At 44.1% G+C, this 24,506-nt stretch overlaps 1 protein-coding gene across 2 annotated transcripts in view; it reads right to left on the reverse strand.

The window, feature by feature from the left end:
- The window catches only part of dclk1a (doublecortin-like kinase 1a), a gene marked incomplete at both ends in the record, with an annotated part of 117,484 nt that overhangs the window by 51,553 nt on the left and 41,425 nt on the right, over window positions 1-24,506 (reverse strand). For both annotated transcript variants that reach the window (XM_084074822.1, XM_084074821.1), the window contains one exon: window positions 22,500-22,598. In XM_084074822.1, coding sequence (XP_083930948.1) covers window positions 22,500-22,598 — 99 coding nt within the window. The remainder of the gene's footprint in view (window positions 1-22,499; window positions 22,599-24,506) is intronic.

Genomic DNA, 24,506 nt, shown 5'->3' on the forward strand with positions numbered 1-24,506 from the left:
AGCCACTAATTGCATATTGTGGATTCAGTGTAAGTTCAGGTTAGTGAAAACACAAAACCAAAATGCTTTGTATTCACTGGATGGAGGGTGTTTTGGCTGTTATTGCTGTTGGTGGTGCAGAATAATAAATACTACATAGACAGACAGACAGACAAATATATGAAACAAACTCACGTCTGTCCATACGTACGGACGGACGGACGGACATACAGACATTTATGGATCCCCTGGGGATATCCAGGCATCACAGCAGCAACAGGAGTAAGTGTTTAAAAGGATCGGTATATTGTTTGTGTGTTGGTTGTTCGAAAAAATGGTAAATGGTAAATGTATATAGCGCTTTTATCCAAAGCGCTATACATAGATTGTGCATTACATTCACCCATTCACACACACATTCATACGCCGATTGGCGGAGGAAACCACGCAAGGCACCAACCTGCATGTACTGTACCATCCGGCCGCTCTACCGGCCACTCTGCCCCTGAGCCACTGCCGCCCCATATTGGTCTTGTATTGTATTTATTTTGGGATCGTGTTCAAATGCAAGGTTCAGCAAAAGGTTAAGTGGAAGCAAGCCAAAGCATGACATCAGTCTTAAATGTCTGCACTGGTGTGCACCGTTCTGCTGGTACAGCATGCATCCTCAAGAGCAGTGGTTCTCAAACCATTTCATGTCAAGGACCCCCAAATTGATAAATATTTGTGTTATAATTCCCATGACAATAGAGTTGAACTGAACTGAACTGAACTATAAGCTTGGCACCATCTACAATCCTGCCAGTGAAGGTTAGTTAGCCGTTGACCTTCTTCTCCCAAAATAATAACAGACTCAAACAGACATAATGGCAACAATGACATCCAACGACAAGGGCAGACACGCCCGTTGGGTCGCCACGTGACTTCTCCGAGCGTCACACTGCGTTAATTGGCTTGTCTGTTTAGCATAACTCCAGGTGGCGATGCCACAGGGCGATTGTCACGGGGAAGAGAGCAAGGCCACGTGCGCGTCCCGTGCTGTGCATGAGATTGAGGTTTAGAGTCGAGACACAGACAGAATAACAATTAGGCACGAGTAAAGAGAGGACATGAATAATTTGGCACTTTTGTCTCGGTCCGTTGTTCAAACTCCAGCGCTGAGGCCGGTGTTGTGTTGTTGCCGGTGGTTGTATACCAACGTAGATAGCAACCTACTCGTTCAAGTGTGACTCATTGAACTCTGTCTCATCATTTCATCGCTTCTGCCTATACAGTAGAAGCCTGTGTGGATATTCTATTATATCCACTGTTAGATATGGCCTTGCTGTCTTGTTGTGCACTACGCCCTGTGAGGAGTCATCTTGACCTGAAAAGAAGTTATTTACTTCTTGTGAAATGTCTATGTATATATACAAGAAGCTACTGTATATAAGTATCTGGCCTGTATTTATTGTTATGGGAACAGCTTTGCACTGTGACGAGGGTCTTATCATGTACTTCTCCCATGACCTCATGTATTAGAACCTCTATCTTTGAAATACTCAGTTGTCTCCGAGTTTGTTTACCTCAACATTATTCTGATTGCAGAATTCGTCGCTAAATGAAATGCACCCACAAATATGAACTTCAGCCGCAGGTTACCTTTAGCCATTAAGACCTGGAACGCATCTGTGTCACTTTAGATTTCTTTGGCTATTCAAAAATAGCAGATCTACAAGCTCATAGCGCGGCACCGAGTGCCGCGCTATGAGCTTGTAGATCTGCTATTTTTGAAAAATCTTGAAAACATTTTCTTTGTTTTTTTTTCAAAAAACTGTTAGGATTTAGAAAACATTTTTAAGAATCACCTCAGGTCTTAATGGGTTACATACACTTCTATCTCTATGTTAAAGCTATATGAGCATTGTCTTATGTCTAATATACAGTCTACCATTTGACTATAGTCTCTCAAGCCAAATAACTCTTCCACGTTTTAATGCCAAATTCTGCTCCAGGGAAGAAGAAGAAGAAGAAGCAGGACATCCCCTTTATTTCCTACTCATTTACAAGTACACACTGTTAGGCGGAAGCATTTGACTAATTATGGGAGCTAACAGTCTACCATCTGACTTACTCACCAGTGGTGTAAAGTACATTTACTCAAGTAGGCTACTGTACTTCAGTACAATTGTGAGGTATTTTTACTTTACTGGAGTATTTCCAATTTTCTGTACTTTTACTTCTACTCCACTACATCTCAGAGGCGAATATTGTAGTTTCACTCCACTACAATTATTTGAAAACTTTAGTTACTAGTTACTTTGCAGATATATAAATATTACAGTACATTATAAAACATATATTAACCACTTTAGCCCTATTTTATACATAGGCTATTAAAGCTCACAACACGTCGCATCGCGACGCGTTGTGAGCTTGTAGATCTGCTATTTTCAAACATTTTAGTACTTTTACTTTTGGTACTTTAAGTACATTTTGATACTAATACTTTTAGTAAAGTAAATTTTGATTTCCGGACTTTTACAGAGTACTTCTACATTGCATTATTGATACTTTTACTTAAGTAAAACATTTGGGTACTTTTTCCACCACTGTTACTCACACACACTGTCTAAAAAACACATGCCATCCATCTAAATTAATTTGTCCGTAATTAACCACTTAAACCCTGGCCTATTATGGTTAAGCGGAGTTCCTCAGGGCTCTGTACTAGTGTACTTTCTATTTTCTGTTATTGTGGGGAAAGCTTTCACTGTTGACAATCATGACGTGCCAACAACGCGTTGTGAGCTTGTCGATCTGCTGTTATCTGCAAAAGCTTTCCCCACAATACGGATGCTGGGGTTTAAGTGGCTAAGGACCGGCAATTTATGTTTGTTGTCTGTGTGCGTTATACTGCAAGCGTGTCAAATGTGATTATTAGAGTATCATAGTGGTTGTTTGTCCAAAACCATCACTTTTCAGGAAATGGAAAAATGTACTGTATCTGCATCCCAATGAAAGAGATTTGTAGATGCTGCTATTTTTGCTGCTATTTTATTAAGTTAATAATGTGACCATGTGCCAAATCCTCAACAAGTATTTCTGATCCAGATTATTACTGTAAAAAATAAAAGGTATGAGATCACATCAAATGCCTGCTGTTTCTGACAAGGCAGGGGGTTTCAAAATGAGAGTGTGAGAGAGCGTCAGTCAGTCAGCGCCGCGCCGCGCCGGCCTGAGGAAGGAAGTGACTGCCTTATATGGCCGCTACTGTTGTATCTATCTCTGAATGGACCACATGCTCTCACTTGTTCCACGTTCCTATGGCAACCAAGAGCAAGTCAGTTAGCTACCCTCTCTAGTCAGTCTCTCTCTCTCTCTCTCTCTCTCTCTCTCTCTCTCTCTCTCTCTCTCTCTCTCTCTCTCTCTCTCTCTCTCTCTCTCTCTCTCTCTCTCTCTCTCTCTCTCTCTCTCTCTCTCTCTCTCTCTCTCTCTCTCTCTCTCTCTCTCTCTCTCTCTCTCTCTCTCTCTCTCTCTCTCTCTCTCTCTCTCTCTCTCTCTCTCTCTCTCTCTCTCTCTCTCTCTCTCCCCCATTTGATATATTTAGAGGGCATTTAACATTTTTACTTACTCCAATAACCTTGAGCCAAACTACAAGTTGTAAGAACCCCACACCTGTTTTTATTCCCGTCCTCTGTGCTGTTCCATGCAGTGCTGTGCAGTGCTGTTCAGTGTAATGCTGTGCAGTGCTGTTCAGTGCAGTATAGTGCTGTTCAGTGCAGTATAGTGCTGTTCAGTGCAGTATAGTGCTGTTCAGTGTAATGCTGTGCAGTGCTGTTCAGTGCAGTATAGTGCTGTTCAGTGTAATGCTGTGCAGTGCTGTTCAGTGCAGTATAGTGCTGTTCAGTGCAGTATAGTGCTGTTCAGTGCAGTATAGTGCTGTTCAGTGCAGTATAGTGCTGTTCAGTGTAATGCTGTGCAGTGCTGTTCAGTGCAGTATAGTGCTGTTCAGTGCAGTATAGTGCTGTTCAGTGCAGTATAGTGCTGTTCAGTGCAGTATAGTGCTGTTCAGTGTAATGCTGTGCAGTGCTGTTCAGTGCAGTATAGTGCTGTTCAGTGTAATGCTGTGCAGTGCTGTTCAGTGCAGTATAGTGCTGTTCAGTGCAGTACAGTGCTGTTCAGTGCAGTATAGTGCTGTTCAGTGCAGTATAGTGCTGTTCAGAGTAGTCAGTTATCCCCTGTCCTGCAGTGCAGTACGATTAGTCACACAACACAAAGACATACATAACAATACGTCATAATGTAGTGTGACTCCAACAACCTTTCCCTCTGTGGTAAAGGAATACAGATATCGCTGTTGTCGGGCAGAAACATCTTTGTGTTTTTTCGTATATTAATGCCCTTACTTGATCATTCATACTACAGCGTCACACAAAAGCATCAAAAGTAGCAGATCCACAAGCTCGGAACACGGCGCAAAGCGACGCGTTTTGAGCTTGTTTTTGAGCTACTTTTGAATTTGAAGTCACTTTGTCCAAGTGCATTCGCATTTGAGAGTGTGTGTACTATACAGTATATGCATCCTACCACACATTTAATACATATTTAATATATGCTGCTAAGTGATGTCTCTTACTTGCATTAGAGACCAGGTACACTGGGAACTCTGTCATATTTTTGTATTTAATTTGTTTTCAGTACTCTCATTTATGTTTCATATTGTTGTTTTGTTATCTAATACCAACATATCATTTCACAGCTAGGCTACAGGTGCAGACTATTTGTTTTTATATTTGACAGCCTAGGACATACAGTACGCCCAGGCTGGTTGTTTAGAGGGTTACAACAACTTGGGATGCCCCAAAAAAGGAGGCAAAAAGTATTGTGCTGTGTGTGCTATCACTGGTGTATACGCTGTTACTTACACACAGAGTACTGAGTGATATGGTATTGTATCATGAAGATATATGCCATGATTTTGTATATCGTCTCTGTCGGGTGGAAACCTCATAATTCCAAAACTGTGTGTGACGCTGTAGTATGATCAAGTAGGGCGTTGATTTACGAAAAAACAAAAAAAGTTGGAATATGGAGATAAGAGATTTCTGCCCGACAACAACGATATGAAATGAACTTGTGTAAGATCTAATGTCCTTGAGCTTTATGGGATTACAGTCTCTTCTTAAAGGCATGAACACTACTTGATGTAATGCTGCTCCAACAGCAGCAAGGGGAAGGCTGTTCCATGTTCAGACAAAATATTATGTTTGTGTCCTCGTATGCTCTTCCTTATGTGGACATTAATAAATTGTTAAAGTCTGTGTGTGTGTGTGTGTGTGCGTGCGCGTGTGCGTGTCCTTGGCTGCCAAAATGTAAAAACAAATAGTCTGCACCTGTAGCCTAGCTGTGAAATTATATGTAGTAGTGGTTGATATTTAATGATATTTTGTGTGTGTGTGTGTGTGTGTGTGTGTGTGTGTGTGTGTGTGTGTGTGTGTGTGTGTGTGTGTGTGTGTGTGTGCGTGCATGCTTGTCCTAACATTTGTAGGAGTGTTGTGTTGAACAGTTTCTGTGTGTTGCATCATCGCTGCACACGCGCGTGCACACACACACACACACACACACACACACACACACACACACACACACACACACACACACACACACACACACACACACACACACACACACACACACACACACACACACACACACACACACACACACACACACACTAAAAATATTTTTGTACTTTTACTCAAGTACATTTTGAATTCCGAACATTTACTTGTAAAAGAGTATTTCTACATTGCAGTATTGGTACTTTTACTTAAGTAAAAAATGTGAGTGCATGTGAGTACTTTTTCCACCACTGCAAAACACACACACACACACACACACACACACACACACACACACACACACACACACACACACACACACACACACACACACACACAGGCATAGTTAATAACACAGCGCCAGACACTCGTCAGACCCGGTGATTATGTTTAGAGAGCTCCGCTCGCGCCGCTTTCATTTGCTGCAACGCTGATTCAATAATGTAGGAGATCATGCTGTACCTGGGAGCGTGTAATGCATGAAAAACCCATTATGACGAGCACAACTCCCCTGTTATGTACGCCAAAGGGGTTCTCAACCTTTTCTCTGGATCAGGGCCCAACTAGCCTCGGAAACCCATGCCTTTTTTTTTTGTTTCAAAAGAAAAAAAGCCTGATGGAACCTTGCAGGAACGGTGGTTTAGGAGTGGGAGTGAACCTTGTTATCTCCTAACCAATCAGAGTGCAGGGGGGGGGGGGGGGGGGGGCAATAGGAAGCGGCGTTGGTACCGAGCGCAAGGCTTTGGATCCGCCCTTCAAGACCTCCGATAGGGCTTGCTCTTCCAGTCTAGGGCATTTTCAGAGCATGTTCATTCCAATTATCAATCAATCGATCGGGTCCCGGGCTTTGATCAATGGAACTAACGCAGTGTACTTTAATTTCAGTGTAACAATGAAAACTTTTAGGTATTAAATAAAACAATACCATTATTTTATCCCAAGATAAAGTTTATCATTCAGCACTTAGATTTATTACTGGTGAAAGCTACGCCACTCACCATTGTATCCTCTATATCAGTGGTTCTCAACCAGTGGTCCGGGGACCACCAGTGGTCCTTGAAGGGGTTCCAGGTGGTCCCCAGCGAAATGATGGAAGAGTTGGTAACCAAATGCACCCTTACAGATAACCCTTGAGAGCGTAAAATAAAACCAAATGGACCCTTATGGGTCCATTTTACGCTCTCAAGAGTTAAATTATTGTTAAACATCTGCATCACTTCATTTACAAGAAGTCTACACAATTAGAGAATGTAGAATAATTGTTATTTTGATCAACGTTTGCCTGTTTATCTTTTAGTTTAGTTTATTTCGATCCACATCAACAGTATCACAAAACATTACACACTGTAATCCAATATTTCTTTGGTTGATCGAAAAGGCATAGGCTGTAGCTCAAAGCTTATTTATGCCTATCCTTTATACATGTTGGTTTAAGTTAGTTACATCAGTTACAAAGTTCATAGTGAATGAACACTCAAAATAATCTGTATTTACTTAAAAGACTAATTACATTGTTCGTACTAATCGAACACTCAAACATATTCAATATTTACAATCAAGACTTCATACTTATACACAATCACACACTATACACCTGAATGTGTATATAAACCCATACACGCACATTCAAATATACATCTCTCCTATGGTACCAACATCAATACAGCATGGAATTATGGAAGTTTTGGGTCTGAGAGGCAAAATCTCATCAAATGGTGGTCTGTGGCTCAAATGCCGAATAAAAAATGGGCCTTGATATGAAAAGGGTTGAAAACCACTGCTCTATATGACAAATACAGTATAAGACAGAAAAGGCAAATCTTACAGTGCAGTTGCTGGCAGGAGAACAAGCAGTCCAACAATGCAAATAGTCCAGGTACAAGCAACAAACCAAAACCTCCAAGACAAAACACAGAGGCGACAAAGTATAAACTCACAGTAATTGCATAGCAATCTTCATATTTCGCAAAACAGTTTTGCGCTTGAGGTAGGTGGTTTTGGGGTTTTGAGGTAGAGAGCATTGAACAATCGCATGACTATCGATTTTGCACAGTTTATAGCTTAAGTAGGCCTCTATATATTATTCATAAAGGAGAAGCCACATCAGGTTAATAACCAAACGCATGTAGGCCTATGAGCCCACATCTCAACTGTAGGCCTACCAAAGAATAAATTCAGATCCTGATAAAATTAGGCTAATGAATGCTGTAATTTCGTGGCAAATCTTTTTTTATAAGATCTTAATAAGATCATCTCTTATCATAATACTAACCTTCATGAATGAGTTTAAATGTGCGCAACTTGCGGCTCCATTAATTAAAGTCTCCCACTTATTCTGTGATGCTTTCGTTTTGTTTTGTTTTGATACAAATAAAGTCCATCATTCTGGGTTTATTTTCAGTCAAGGAGACGAGGACCAAGCCACGGTCAACAAACTGGGCAAGCCAAAAGCGCTGTGGCTCTAGTTGCGCACAGCGTGGCTTAGCCTACCCACATTATAGTAATAACTTGGGTGCTGCTCAGTTTGGCAAGAATTGGTACTGTACCGGTGAGCGCCGACGCAATGAATTAACGTCTCACTCTTATTCTGTGATGGTTTCTGTCATCATGTAGCAGTTTATAACTGTGATCGGGTGGTCTAAATAAAGATCAATGTTTATGCAAGGTTTATTTTCAGTCAAGGACCAATGGTAAAAAGCACTTTGCGGACAGCGGCGTCGACGTTATCATAAGTATTAAACTTGGGTGTTCAGGTGGGTAGAACTGGTACTGTACCGGTGAATACCAAGTCCGACCCAATTCAAGCATTTCTGCAACTTAATGTCGTTCTCGTTCATGAGTAGTCCTACAATTACCAGAAAGCCTGATTGAAAGACAGCCTCTGCACAACTAGAGGACTTGCAGCCCAATAGCCTACCAGGCAGTCCAGGTAAAATATTTTTGTATAGCCTAAAAGAACGTAAAAAAAGTAATACATGTCCAATAATACGCGTCTCACTTGACTGGCAAAATAGTGCCACCTACTGCTTATTTAATGAACTCCCAAGAATCCCATTTTATGGATGGAAACGTGCAGAAATTTGCATTTAGTTTCTGAGAATTCGCTTCATATTTTCGAAACGTTTTGTGGAAACCCAGTTAGTGTGTGAAATTAATCCCATTTTATAGGTAGTATGTTGATTGGAGAAGTGGCCTCAGGTGTGTAATGGCACTGTTGGGCGGAGTGGAAACAGGTCTTTAAAAAGGACTGAAGTGTGGTAGAATGGAATGTGGGAGTGGCCAGGGTAGAAAGACGGAAAGAAACAGGCAGATAGACAGACACAGAAAGAGAGATATAGACAGGTAGAGGGCCAGACCATGACAGTACCTCCCCCTCAAGGGACGGCTTCCAGACGTCCAACCACTTTGACCAGGAACACCGAGCAGGGTGGGTGGAGGGGGTCTGGAGGAAGGAGACTGTGTCAAGGGACCAGAGAAAAGGTTGTCAGGCAGACCGACAGGGGATGCTTCAGACTCTGGAGGCGGACCGACAGGGGATGCTGCAGACTCTGGAGGCAGACCGACAGGGGATGTTGCAGACTCTGGAGGCGGACCGACAGGGGATGAGGTAGACTCTTGAGGCAGACCGACAGGGGATGTTGCAGACTCTGGAGGTGGACCGACAGGGGATGAGGTAGACTCTGGAGGCGGACCGACAGGGGATGCTGTACAATCTGGAAGTGACGCCAGAACTTCAGGATGTGTATCAGCAGGCGAGGGCTCAGGGAGGTCACTAGTTGAGATGACTGACAAGGGCTCAGGCAGATTGTCGGCCGATAGAACTGATGGTGGGGATACTGCAGATTCTGGAGGCAGACCGAAAGGAGATGCTGCAGACTCTGGAGGTGACGCCAGAACTTCAGGATGTGTATCAGCAGGCGAGGGCTCAGGGAGGTCACTAGTGGAGACGACGGACAAAGGCTCATGCAGGTCACTAGTGGAGACAACTGACAAGGGCTCAGGCAGGTCACTAGTGGAGATGACTGACAAGGGCTCAGGGAGGTCACTAGTGGAGATGACTGACAAGGGCTCAGGGAGGTCACTAGTGGAGATGACTGACAAGGGCTCTAGTAGGTCGTCGGCCGATAGAACTGATGAGGGTGGGGATGCTGCAGATTCTGGAGGCGGCCCGACAGGGGATGTTGCAGACTCTGGAGGCGGACCGACATGGGATGCTGCAGACTCTGGAGGTGACACCAGAACCTCAGGATATGTATCAGCAGGCGAGGGCTCAGGGAGGTCACTAGTGGAGACGACTGACAAGGGCTCTGACAGGTCACTAGTGGAGACAACTGACAAGGTATCTGACAGGTCACTAGTGGAGACGACTGACAAGGTATCTGACAGGTCACTAGTGGAGACAACTGACAAGGTATCTGACAGGTCACTAGTGGAGACAACTGACAAGGTATCTGACAGGTCACTAGTGGAGACGACTGACAAGGACTCTGACAGGTCACTAGTGGAGACGACTGACAAGGTCTCTGACAGGTCACTAGTGGAGTCAACTGACAAGGGCTCAGGCAGGTCACTAGTGGAGTCAACTGACAAGGTATCTGACAGTTCACTAGTGGAGACAACTGACAAGGGCTCAGGCAGGTCACTAGTGGAGACGACTGACAAGGGCTCTGACAGGTCACTAGTGGAGACAACTGACAAGGTATCTGACAGGTCACTAGTGGAGACAACTGACAAGGTCTCTGACAGGTCACTAGTGGAGTCAACTGACAAGGTATCTGACAGGTCACTAGTGGAGTCAACTGACAAGGTATCTGACAGGTCACTAGTGGAGACAACTGACAAGGGCTCAGGCAGGTCACTAGTGGAGACGACTGACAAGGGCTCTGACAGGTCACTAGTGGAGACAACTGACAAGGGCTCAGTCAGGTCGTCGGCCGATAGAACTGATGAGGGTGGGGATGCTGCAGACTCTGGAGGCGGACAGACAGGGGATGTTGCAGACTCTGGAGGTGATGCCAGAACTTCAGGATGTGTATCAGCAGGCAAGGGCTCAGGGTGGTCACTGGTAGAGACGACTGACAAGGGCTCTGGCAGGTCAGCAGCAGATACAGCCGACAAGGGTGCAGAGGGCACAGGCAGGTCATCTGGTGAGACAGCTGGCAAGGGCTCCAGGATGCTGAGCAGCACAGGCTCCAGAGCCCTGGGCAGCACAGGCACTGGCTCCGAGACGCTGGGCTGCATGTCCTCCGGACCGACAGGGGATACTGCAGACTCTGGAAGTGACGCCAGAACTTCAGGATGTGTATCAGCAGGCGAGGGCTCAGGGAGGTCACTAGTTGAAACGTCTGACAAGGGCTCTGGTAGGTCATCGGCCGATAGAACTGATGAGGGTGGGGATGCTGTAGACTCTGGAGGTGGTCCGACAGGAGATGCTGCAGACTCTGGAGGCGGACCAATAGGGGATGCTGCAGACTCTGGAGGCAGACCAATAGGGGATGCTGCAGACTCTGGAGGCGGACCGACAAGGGATGCTGCAGACTCTGGAGGCGGACCGACAAGGGATGCTGCAGACTCTGGAGGTGGTCCGACAGGAGATGCTGCAGACTCTGGAGGCGGACCAATAGGGGATGCTGCAGACTCTGGAGGCGGACAAACAGGGGATGCTGCAGACTCTGGAGGTGACGCCAGAACTTCAGGATGTGTATCAGCAGGCGAGGGCTCAGGGAGGTCACTAGTGGAGACGACTGACAAGGACTCTGACAGGTCACTAGTGGAGACAACTGATAAGGGCTCTGGCAGGTCACTAGTGGAGACAACTGATAAGGGCTCTGACAGGTCACAAGTGGAGACAACTGATAAGGGCTCTGGCAGGTTACTAGTGGAGACAACTGATAAGGGCTCTGGCAGGTCACTAGTGGAGACAACTGATAAGGGCTCTGACAGGTCGTCGGCCGATTGAACTGATGAGGGTGCAGAAGGCGCAGACAGGTCATCTGGGAAGGGCTCCTGGATGTTGGACAGCATAGGCTCCGGAATCCTGGGCAGCACAGGCACTGGCACCGAGACGCTGGGCTGCATGGCCTCCGGACCGACAAGGGATGCTGCAGACTCTGGAGGTGATGCCAAAACTTCAGGATGTGTATCAGCAGGCGAGGGCTCAGGGAGGTCACTAGTGGAGATGACTGACAAGGGCTTAGGTAGGTCGGCCGATGGAACTGATGAGGGTGCAGGCAGGTCATCTAGGGACACGGCTGGCAAGGGCTCTGGCAGATCAGCAGCAGATACAGCCGACAAGGGTGCAGAGGGCACAGGCAGGTCATCTGGTGAGACAGCTGGCAAGGGCTCCTGGATGCTGGGCAGTACAGGCTCCGGAACCCTGGGCAGCACAGGCACTGGCTCCGAGACGCTGGGCTGCATGTCCTCCGGACCGACAGGGGATACTGCAGACTCTGGAAGTGACGTCAGAACTTCAGGATGTGTATCAGCAGACGAGGGCTCAGGGAGGTCACTAGTGGAGAAGACTAACAAGAGCTCTGGCAGGTCACTAATGGAGACGACCAACAAGGGCTCAGGCAGGTCATCTAGGGAGACGGCTGGCAAGGGCTCTGGCAGGTCAGCAGCAGATAAAGCCAACAAGGGTGCAGAGGGCACAGGCAGGTCATCTGGTGAGACAGCTGGCAAGGGCTCCTGGATGTTGGGCAGCACAGGCTCCGGAACCCTGGACAGCACAGGCACTGTCTCCGAGACGCCGGGCTGGATGGCCTCCTTGCTGCTGGGCAGCACAGGCTGTGGCTCCGGGGTGCTGGGCAGAATGTGCTCTGGGATGCTGGGCAGCAAAGGCTCTGGGTGGTGTAGGGGACCATGCCTTCTCCTGGCAGGTACATGGTTCCCCACAGAAAGGGCCGAACAAGACCCCTCGTATGGATCTCGGGCTGGCTCAGGATAGGCTGGTTCGGAGAGTACATGGAGGACAGGGTTAGGACAGGCAGGTTCGAGGGATACAAACTGGGTGTCAGCAGGTTGGTCACCAGCCAACTAAAGGCTAGCAGGCTGAAAGCGAGCTGGCTGGTGAGCAGGCTGAAGGCTAGTAAGCTGGAAGTTGGCAGGATGAGGTGAAGGCTTGGAAGCAGGCGGACATGGGAACTGCAGCACTGAGGACTGTTAAGAGACAAATGTGGTTGCTGGATAGGCACTGAAGACAGACTTGGCAGTGGTTGTGCCTCTAGACCGGTTGGACATGGTGGCTTGGTGACCCAGGGAGGTTCCCCCGTTTGTTGGCACTACGGGCACCTCCCTGAGCCATTCTGGTACCCAGATATGGGTCTAGGGCTTTAACCGGTTCAAAATAAACAGGAAGTTTGACTCGACTGCAGAAATAAGAAAATAGGTCCATAGGCTGAGCCTTCTGCTGGTTTGGATCAGGGGATGCGGCTTGCAGTCTCATCACTCCAAGCCTAATGAATTGAGGAGCTGCTGGGAGCTAGTGTCTAAAAAGTCTTTTAGCCTCCCACAATGACATCCAGGTGGGGGACAAAATGACTAAGCCACGGCCTCTCTTTAAACCACAGCAGCTTGGTTATAATCTCCTCTTGGAGATCAAAACGCTGGTTAGGGGGAGAGGCCATGAGACGAGCCACCACATTTTCAAATTCTGTAACCTTCCTCTGAAAACTCTGTACCTCTGCTGGGTTCATATTTATGCTCCGTTTATACTGTCAGTAATGCTGAGTGGATTGAACCCAAATGCAAAGCCACAGTAGTAGACAGAGTAGATTTCAGTGCATTTAAAGCGGAAAAGGCAGGCAGGAGAACAAGCAGTCCAAAAAAGGCAAATCTTACAGTGCAGTTGCAGGCAGGAGAACAAGCAGTCACAAAATGAAAATAGTCCGGTACAAGCAACAAACCAAAACCTCCAAGACAAAACACAGAGGCGACAAAGTAAACTGAGAGTGAGTGGGTGTGTGAAATGAGTCCTGTTTTATAGTAGGTTGATTGGAGAAGTGGCCTCAGGTGTGTAATGGCACTGTTGGCCTGAAGTGTGATGGAATGGAATGTGGGCATAGCCAGGGTAGAAAGACAAAAAGAAAACAGGCAGAGAGACAGACACAGAAAGAGAGAAATAGACAGGTCGAGAGACAGACCGTGACATCACTATGTAACTGTTTTTAACTTACTAGTTTTCTGTTTTGGTCTTATTTTGTCGTTTCTGTGTTTTATACCTGTATGTGTTCTAATTGTTGATTGTTGTGTGCGTGCAATCTCAACAGCATTGCAAATGATGGTAAACCTAAACGCTCTTTTCGAGAATAAATGAAGGTTTCAATCAATCAATCAATATCATGAACTTTTTTTAACATTAACGTAATTTCATCATTAAAATCTTTTGCCAACTATTTGGGGGCCCACTCGCAATATTGTCACGGCCCAACAGTGGTCCCCGGCCCACAGGTTGAGAACCACTAATCTACACAGTGAACTCTTCCGTATTCATTTAACTCTGAGCGTGTACAAATGTAACAAAAAGGACTACATGGTTACAGGTGTACGCACTCATAGTTACAAATGCATGGATTAAAATATAGTTTACCGTACCACTATGACACATGATACACAACACATACAAAGAAACTCAAACACAAGCAGACATAATTACAGTATACAAAGGTAAGGCAGAGGTGGGCAACCATTTTGGGTCACTAGGATGGATCTACCGTTTATTGTTTATTTTGGTTTCATCTTTTTTTTGTCTTTCACCAGACAGTGTAAACCACCACCGCTTTTATGTCAGAATAATGCAAACATACAATAAGTAATCTTTTATCAAGTTAATAATTTAAGATAAATGCCGACTATCTGGGGGAGAAAAGTGTTGCACATCAAACAATAATGAAACAATTACTTTATGGGACTTTATGGGAAATTCATGATAGAATTCAAGATTAAGAAAGAAAGACAGTTTCTCAGTTTTCAAGAGGTTTATTTGGCAACATTTCATCACAGAATTATGTATTGCACAGTTTTTACTCATAAAGGAAAAAAACAATTCAAGCACTGGACCTAAATGGAACTAAATTGGTTGCTGTCTATTGCAGCAACACAAAAGATCACATCACAAAACAATTTTCTGTGGTGTTACACCCTCAGCGACGATATGTCTGTATACGTTTCTGCTTTCTCTGCAACGCTAGTGTCAACTTTAAGCACAACAACAACAACAACAACAACAACAACAACAACAACAACAACGGCAGACTACATGGCGTCTTTACAAGTGTCACTCCTGGCTTTGAGAGCTGCCATCATTTGTCACTCGCTTATGTGTAGTGACATGTTGGCGTGACATGCACTGTAGATTGTGCTAACAATATAAACAAGATATAACATGGTATAATTTTTTTTTTTAAAGTAAACAAGTAAAAAAAAACTGTATAGCAGCAATAGAGAGAGAGAGAGAGAGAGAGAGAGAGAGAGAGAGAGAGAGAGAGAGAGAGAGAGAGAGAGAGAGAGAGAGAGAGAGAGAGAGAGAGAGAGACACAAACATACATATATATACACACACACATCTCACACAAATCTCAGACTGTGGGCCCACAAATTGTGTTTTTTGTATGCATCACAAAACTACAAATCCTGTTTTACAAGTCTCAAAATACTCAATACTGCAAAGTACAAATCTCAAGATGCGGATGCATTAACATACAAATCATTTTGGCAATTTTTCCCCCCATGTAGTAAGGGAAGAAGTCCACACGTGTATGCACCAATCAGAGTTATCGTACCTACAGCCAACAGAGGAAGAGGAGCTCACAGCCAATCAGTGAGCAGCATGGAATAGTCTTTAGCAGCCCATACTTGGAGAGGACGCATGCATGCATAACCATGATGAATTACCAGCTTGTATCTCATTCATAAAAAGTGTTCATGCCAAATACAATGATTCTAACAAATTTAAACATATTTGATTAGTCGCTTGCATAAAGATAACCTTTGAATGGGTAATTGTTGGCTTAGATTTGTTAGCTCATCTACGACCAACTTTATGCAGGCTAATGTTAATAGGATTTTATTTCTATGAAAGGCAGAAAATAAGCTTAACATTAACGTTAATCCCTCTCTCTCTCCATCAATTTGTACACTTTTTTCAGTTAGTAATATATTATTGCAAGTCTCTTTTATGCACTTCCACGTTTTAATTATTTTAGCAACTTCATTTACTCTTTATCATCTCTGTTTTAACTGTAGCCTACTGTTTTGTCCCCCATTTTACCTCCTTTCTAGGCCAGCTTTCTTATTGCAAATTATACTGTAATTTATACTGTAAAATAGTTATGTTCTTCATCTGTGTCTAGCTGCCTGTTGTTTGATTTCATCCTTGCTTGTAGTTAATAAATGATCTGGAGCATGCATTAGCGTGTTGTTGGGTTAGGGTTAGAATTGGAATTGAAAAGTTAGTAGTCCCCAAACCAGTTAACATTTGTCATTTATAACGTAACATTTTACTTTTGCCGATTGCATTTGAATTTCTAAATTCATAAAACAGATGTTAATTTGTGAAGATTATCTTCTAAACGTTATTATAAACCTTTATTTGCTATAAAAATCCAATGCAAAATACTCCCCCCCGCCCCAGAAAACCAGGAAGGTGCTAATGCCTTGCATCTGACTCATAGACAGTAAAAAGTATGGACAAAGTTACGCCCTAGACTCTACAGACCGTAAATGAAACCTATTTTTCAACGATTTCAAATACGCCATCGTTTTATATCCTATGCAGTCGGAAATTAATGCTATTGGCTGGGACCAGAGCGGGGGTGGGGAATGAATACTATTGGTTGTGTAGCTTCAGCTTGTCAATCAAATCATCACAAGGCAGCCACGCCCCTCCTACAGCAAACCCTATTTTATCATCAATTTTAAAATAAATGAGACCATAATTTACCAAAACGGATATCATGGTGATTGAAACAAGACTTTAAACTAGCGACTGGAAGCATATAGTATTTATGACAATGTTTATTATGGCAATATAATCAAGTGTAAATTTCGGCAAAAACCCATCCGCTTGAATGGAGCTTATTTACTTCCGACACCAGTGGGAAACAGCGAGACTACAGGCCATTCATATGAACTTTATCTTCCTATATAGCCTTCCTATACCCCTCGTAAATTAATGCCCTACTTGATCATACTACAGCGTCACACAAAAATAGCAGATCCACAAGCTTGAAACGCGGCACGAAGAGATGTGTTTTGAGCTTGTAGATCTGCTACTTTTGCATTTGAATCCTGAAAAGTAACATTTTGGACATATGTGGTTTCCCTCCAACAGAGACGATATATTACTTATATACGTTTTTCAAAACAAAGTTACAAAGTGCAAAAAACAAGAATAAAATCAAACAAGCAGCAAGAAACAGATGAAGAACATAACTTATTTTTGTCCCTAAACAGATGAAGAACATAACTTATTTTTGTCCCTAAAGAACTGAACTCATCAGGACTTGAAGAGATTTCAAGAGATTTCCCTACAAGATTGTTCTGGTCCATCGATGCTAAAAGACTTAACATCTCATCTACTCGCCCATAATTATGTGGACACACTAGTGTCCAAAAAGCATGAGATATACTGCCTCCCAATGGTCAGCCGGGGCGCCTGATAGAGGGGAAAGGAACTGGTTGGAATAACGTGTTCCTTCCACATGCCAAGTCCAACCGGGGAAACTCCCCCCTGTCAGGTGATAAGAAGCGGCCTGCTCACTCCTCATGCGTTGAAGGAAGCATGAGCTCAGTTCGGGGCTCTCCCGGCTGGCAGAGGGAGAGTAGCGCCCAGGATTACAAGCTTAGGCATTGGCAGTGGCTGAAAAATGGGTTACAAAATTGTGGGATAAAAAAAAATATTCAGGAGTCCCAGGGTACTCTGGAGGTCTGGAGCATACAGTACATCAGTGTTCATCCAGATCATCAAGGAAGCAAAGCGCAATAACAACACCCTCAGTTGTATGGCTAGATCCCACCAAGGCCTACCCAAATGTAGCCTGGAATCCAGACGGAGGCGGTCATTCAGCGTTTGTTTTAGTTTTTCGCTCAGCTTCTCAGTCTAGCTATCGTCCTGTTTGAGCAGGATTTCCAAACGACACCAATTACGTACATTGGGTGCCTGTCCCGCCCCTTGGAAATAGCATGATTTCCAGGCTGAGAAGCGAAGTGAAAAACAAAAACAAAGGCTGAATGACCTCCTCTGTCTGGATTCCAGGCTAACCCTAGAGTCTCTCACCAGCTGATCCAAAAAGCATTGGGGCACTAGTACCAAGTACCATTAGAGGTAGTCTAGTTTGTGATGTCACACTAGGATGAGGTTCACTGTGGGAGATTTCACCGCCAATTGGCAGAGACTTGAGAAGGGCATCATGGCAGGAAATGAAAGCCTCAGGAAGCAGTGAAGGGAACAAAAATGTAACGGAGGCATCAGGAGATCATTGGGGTGGGTCCATCAAGGACGACTGGAACTTGGAAACCACAACACCAAGAGGTGGAGTAAGACCAATGCCAAAGGAAGGAGATGACTCGTGGTGCAGAATGTCCGAGACACAGCAGAAGGCCGCCGCATAAAAGCAACAGGGCTCGCCTGTTCGCCAAGGACAGTGTATGTATGCAGTGGGACAAGGCACTGGAGCGATGACTGTCCTGGAAGGAACATGGGGTACCAATCAGGGCAATCAGGAAGTTGTCCTTCCTCCTGCAGGCTGTGTCTGACCTCTTACCAACTAAAAAAAACTGAAGATTTGGGGCAAAGAAGAGGATCCTGCAAGCAGAGTGGAGCTACCTTTGCACCCTGAATCACACCTTGACTGCAATGCATGGGGAGGAGTCTGATGCAGGTGGAGACACCAAATGGATGGACCCTGCATAGGGTCAAGGCCAAAAGACAAACAAGGCACCCGAAGCAGATGAGGCTCCTAAGGCAAGAACAGCTGCCAAGAACCTGCTTTCCATTTTACACCAAGCTTCTGACTTCTGAGATGGAAGTGGACCTGAAAAAGAGTCTTGTCTTTATCGGAGGAGGTGGCTGTAACCTCACTCCAGACATGATCCTTGTATCCAAGAGTCCCAAGTCCAGCTGCAGGGAGTAATAGGAAGACGTCCCTGAACACTGACCCAACTCCAAAGATGTTCTGGGATCAAAGGGATAAAACATCAAGGAAGGACGGCTCCCAGCTGATGACCCCTGCCTGCAGCTGGTACTTGCGAATGCTATGACCATCCTGCCACCAAGAAATACCAGCAAGAGGAGGAACTTGGAACATCTTAAGTAGCGTTTTGCAGATTATGCAATGTTATTTCACCGGGATGTTTATTTCACCGGTATAAATGAAAGTATAATTTGCAATAAATAAAAAGGAGGGGAAAATTACATTTTAAAATGTGGAAATGCATTAAAGAGACAGAGCACAATAATATAATACAAAGAAACTGGAAAATGTGTTTTTACAAAGTGAGGGGGAGATAGAGGGATTAACGTTATCGTTAAGCTTGTGGACTGCCTTTCATAGAAATAAAATCCAATTAACATTGGCTGCATAAAGTTGGTCCTAGACGCGCAGACAAATCTCGACCAACTATTACCCATTAAAACGTCATTATGCAGGCGAGTAATCAAATGTTTAAGTTTGTTCATTATATTTGGCATGAATACATTTTTATGAATTAGATATTACCTGGTAATTCATCATGCTTCGTCATACATGCATCCACTCCAAGTATGGGCTGTTAAAGACTATTCCGTGCTGCTCACCGATTGGTTGTGAGCTCCTCTTCCTCTCGTTGGCTGTAGGTACCATAACTCTGATAGGTGCATACACACGTGTGGATTCTTTCCATACTACATGGGAAAATGTTGCTAAAATCATTTGTACTTTTTGTGCATCCACATTTTGACATTGTAGTTTGAAATTAGTATTTTTAAAGTTGTAAAAGAGGATTTGTGGTTTTGTAATGCCCAACACCCAATTTGTGTGTCCACAGATTTGAGATTTGTCCAGTAGGATTTGTAGTTTTACAAGGTGAAAAACAATTGTGTGAATTGTGTTTTGCAGAGCACCAAACACCAAATATTATTGGCAATAAATTCACTCAAGATTCTGAATGAAAGAAATCTCTTTCTATGTCTCTCTGTATAGTGACTTTGTTACAATGTAGACAAACAAACAGCCCGTTGCTGAGATGGTATGAGGCCTTTATAATACTTCATGCCCTGCTCAAACACCTACCAGTGTATGACTGGACTCATAAAAGTGTTTTTATTTTTGTTTTTTTAATATTCTTTTGTTTTCGATATTAGGCGGCGGCTCTGAACTGTCCCTTGAACTGCCTTGGTGGAAAGGAGAGTTGACACTGATGGGAACTAACCGTTGGCCGACCATTAAAGTCAGGCTGGTAGCCGTTGGCTTCGATTCTGAAAAAGGCGACAAGGTGATCATTTGCCTCTGCTGATGATCTGTACTTTGACTTGAAAGCTTTCATGTGAGAAAACGCAGACTCATAGAGGTACGTCGATCCAAACATCGCCGTCAGGTAGACGGCACACCTTCTGATGCTCGGATACTTCTCTTTGTCCAGCCGCTTCCAGAACCCTCCCAGTTCCATGGGGTTCCATGCAGTGGCTTTAACGGCAATGTCACTCTGCAGAGTCATCATCTCCATCTCTGCATCATTGACGTCCACGCCAAACAGTGTTCCCATCTTGTCTGCAATGACTTGGACGTGCTCCACGTCCATCACTCGGCCAAACGGGTAGTTCATGTATGAAACTACAGGCTCAATCGATGCAAAGTCAGCAAATGTTCTCTCGAATTCAGCCAAGATGCTCTTCACCTGCTCCGCGTATCGCTGGCATTCCAGCGCCGAGGCCTCTGCGCCGCCTTGCTTTGCCAGTTCTGACCGTAAGTGTGCAAAGTAGCGCAGGTCACGTCTTTGCAGCTTTGAACAGCTCATCTTCAGCTTGACTTTGAATGACTGCAATGTGCCGATCATGTCCATCACGTGCCTGTCTTTATCTAGAAATAAAGATGGAATATCAGGGATCAGTGGTGGATGAATTAATAGACACAATATGCCAAAAAAAGGTAAATATACAGCACACGTTTAAAAAGTTACATACAGGCAATTAATGATACAAAAAGCATACAGTACAAAATAATTATCCATGGATTTACCTTGTAGCTGCGAATTCAGTTCATTCAGCATCTCTGTCAGGTCCACGAGGAAAGCCAAATCCATCAGCCGCTGCGCGTCGTCCAAACGTTCATATCCTGCATGGTTATAATGCTTCAGAAAGTCTTTGATCTCATGAAACAGCTCTCTGAATCGAGCCAAAATAGTCCCTCTGCTCAGCCAGCGGATGTCGGTGTGAAGCACTAAGTCTGTGCAGTCTTCTGAGATCCCCTCACATCTCGGCGTCGCCGTTCTCCCGGACAACTGAAGCTTGTTGATGACGTCCATGATTTCAGTCATGTCCTTACAGTGGCCGAACAAATCCTTGCTAGCCGAAAGCAACACCTCCTTGAATATCTCGCCATCCTGAAGCGATTTCTCGTGTTTGGCGAGAACCTGGCACACATCATGATTGGAGGAGGATGCAGTGGTGGCTGCATGAGGCTTTTCAGATTTTCTCACTTCAGTGTCGGCTGAAAGTGTCTTCTTGTCAAATGACTTGTGATTTGTCACAAAGTGTCGTTTCGAGTTCCCTGGGTATGTCGTCTTCTGTCCCTTGGTATCTCTTCCCGAGCTCATTCTCAATACCGCTGCCTTGTCTCGTCTCATCTCCTTAGCTGTTTAAAAGTAATTTAATTGCATAAATGTTACACAGATAACATGCTTGGACCGTTGATATGCTGCCCCGGGACCATTCCTGTGTTAATTTGACGCTGCGCCACTCCCCTGAGTTGGAGTACACATTCAAACCAGAAAGCCTGATCGTGATTGGATGACTGACGGTTGTTTTTGTCTGATTGTTTGTTTTTTTAATTGTTCTACTATCGACAAAAACAAAGCTCAAGATCAACTAGTCGATTGCAAAGACATGGTTGCCCACCCTGGTAAAAGTTATAACATAGTGTTGCTGTCGAGCAGAAACCTCTTATCTCCAAATTCTATTTATTTTTTTGTAAATTAACGCCAGCGAATGCTACGACAGCGTCACACCAAGGCATCAAAAGTAGCAGATCCACAAGCTCAAAGCGCGGTGCGAAGCGCCACGTTTTGAGCTTGTAGATCTGCTACTATTGCTATACTTTTGAATTTGAATCCTGAAAAGGAACAGTTTTGGACATATGAGGTTTCCACCACCAGACAGAGACGATATTATAGCAAAATGTTGTGTTCTACTGCTGATAGCATTAGGATTACAACACAGACATCACCGAACTAGAAGGATGTGTTTAATTAAGCACACAACTTGAAGCCCTGAATTTCTGCTTTGCTGTTCTTGGTGTCTTTCTGAATAAATAAGGTTATGAGTATGTGATAAACAGAGGATCACCTGGCATTCATCGTTGCCTTCGAAAAACTCAGGCCTGGCTTCATATGCCGGCCCTCGGTTGGATCTGCTCATAGATGATCATCTATATTTATCACATAGACACATACCCAGCCTTTACACTTGCCCCGGGTAAGGACCAAGATGGTTATATAAAGGATATTAACCCAAGGGCTGATATGGCAGTAGTAGGTGATGAATGCTAAACAAGTGTCCATCGCTTAATGGACAGATTAGTTTCAGATAAATATGCCTTGAAGTCACACACACACACACACACACACACACACACACACACACACACACACACACACACACACACACACACACACACACACACACACACACGCACACACACATTATATCATAGATGAACATGTTACCAGATGTAGGGGACTTGCTGCGTAGTGATTGGTTGGCAGTCCTGGGCGGCACCCGGGTCAAAGGGGCACTGATCTTCCCTGACTTCGTCACTCGACACTCTGACGACACAATGAAAAAGACAACAAAAAAATATTAATACAGAAGTTTCTGAGAGCCTGCCATTGGCCCTTTAGTAGAACATCAGCGGATTGTCCAAGCAATCACAGACAAAGGGGGGGATTTGCCATGTGTGAAATGGTGCCAGTTGCAAATTGGCCTCTTTTCACACCTGGCGAATCAGGCACGACAATGGAGGGAAAATAATACTTTACAGGGAAAGATCAGGCAACGTAAAGAGAAGTGTGAAGAGATCAGATGTCATGTCTGCAGTTCCCTTTCATCTCCCAAGGTACAAAAATATAGCAAAACTTATTTAGAAATGATCTTTATTACTGTTTGGAAGAAAAATATATTTTGAGTGGCTGCCACATTATATTGATACAATAAAATTGTAAACAGTATTTTTAAATGAAACATTGAAAATAAACCATGGGTCTATTTCTGCTTAGCCCTCCAGACCGGACCATGTCCCCGAACTAATCCAATGTTATGCTTCTCCAAAAAGTATTAGTTCTGGATAGGAAATGTATTCTTTTTAATTGGATCATGGATAAACCACCAACAGTTAAGGGCCATTCACACTGAGCACATTGTGAATAACTAATAATAACTAATAATCCTTGTTTTTTCTCTTCATTTTCTGTTTGTTTCTGTTGTTTGTCTTTTGTCTGCATTATTTTTTTCTCCCAGTTTTGTGTGGTGTAGGAGGTGATCTTTATTTTCCTTGTCTTAAAAAAGATTGGACACTGGGATCTAATGTTGATGTACAAGACTGTTACTCATACCCTGCTGTAACCAAATAAATATATATATATATATATATATATATATATATATATATACAGTATAAAAAAAGAAAAGTAGACGTCAGCTGGTGGAGTTGAGAGTAAAGTGCACTGCAGGACAGCGGCAGTCAGGCTACCTCAGGACAGCCAACCCACGTTGTCCATTACTTTAATGAATTTAAGATGAATCTAAAAACGCTGCCAAAAAAACATAACCACTCTCATTCTCTCAGGAGATTCCAACAATCCAAGGATATCCGTACTATATATCACTGCAGCCGGGCAGAGACCTTGTACTGTACCTCCGTGTTTGAACTTTTAATGTTTTCTTTTTTTTTTTCATAAATAAATGCTCTGCTTCGCCGTGCCAAGTGTCATGCAAAGGTTGTGGAACACAGCCGATCTACAAGCTGCACAACAAGGTTTCTACCTGACAGGGATGTTAATTCAAGAGTGTACTAATGGAACAAAACAATAAATTAAGTTACTGTGCGTACGTACGTACGTATGTACGTTAAAAAAAATACACTTTGGTCGAAGTGTTGGGTTGTGTATGGTCAATATGTAATTCGTTATCAGTATCAATATTAATTTAATATCACATACTTTATAAGAAACTAGACTTTCCTCTCCCTCCCTCTCTCTCTCTCTCTCTCACACACACACACACACACGCACAAACTGCGTATGCAGTCCAGTCACATCTCCTCCCTGCGAGCAGAAACATTGTTCTTCTGTCACTGTATGACTCATTACCACCGCACAGGATGGGGAAGGGGTGTATGTGTGCGCGCGCGTGCGCGCGTGCGTGCGTGCGTGCGTGCGTGCGTGCGTGCGTGCGTGCGTGCGTGTGTGTGGGGGGGGCAGTCATGGTGTGATGAATGTACTGTACTATACATGGTGTGGTGTTAAAGGATGACAGCGTGTCAGAGAGGAGGCAGAAGTGATAATTACACAGATGCTTCCCTCTGTCTGTCTGTCTGTCTGTCTGTCTGTCTGTCTGTCTGTCTGTCTGTCTGTCTGTCTGTCTGTTCGTTCTTTTATCCATCTTTCTGTCCATCGATTGTAGACTATTATCTTTGTCTCCTGTCTCTGTTCATCAGTCTGTGTCTGTCTGTCTGT

Source organism: Gymnoscopelus microlampas, assembly GCF_963454915.1.
Source record: "Gymnoscopelus microlampas genome assembly, chromosome: 12".
Classification (NCBI taxonomy): Eukaryota; Metazoa; Chordata; class Actinopteri; order Myctophiformes; family Myctophidae; genus Gymnoscopelus; species Gymnoscopelus microlampas.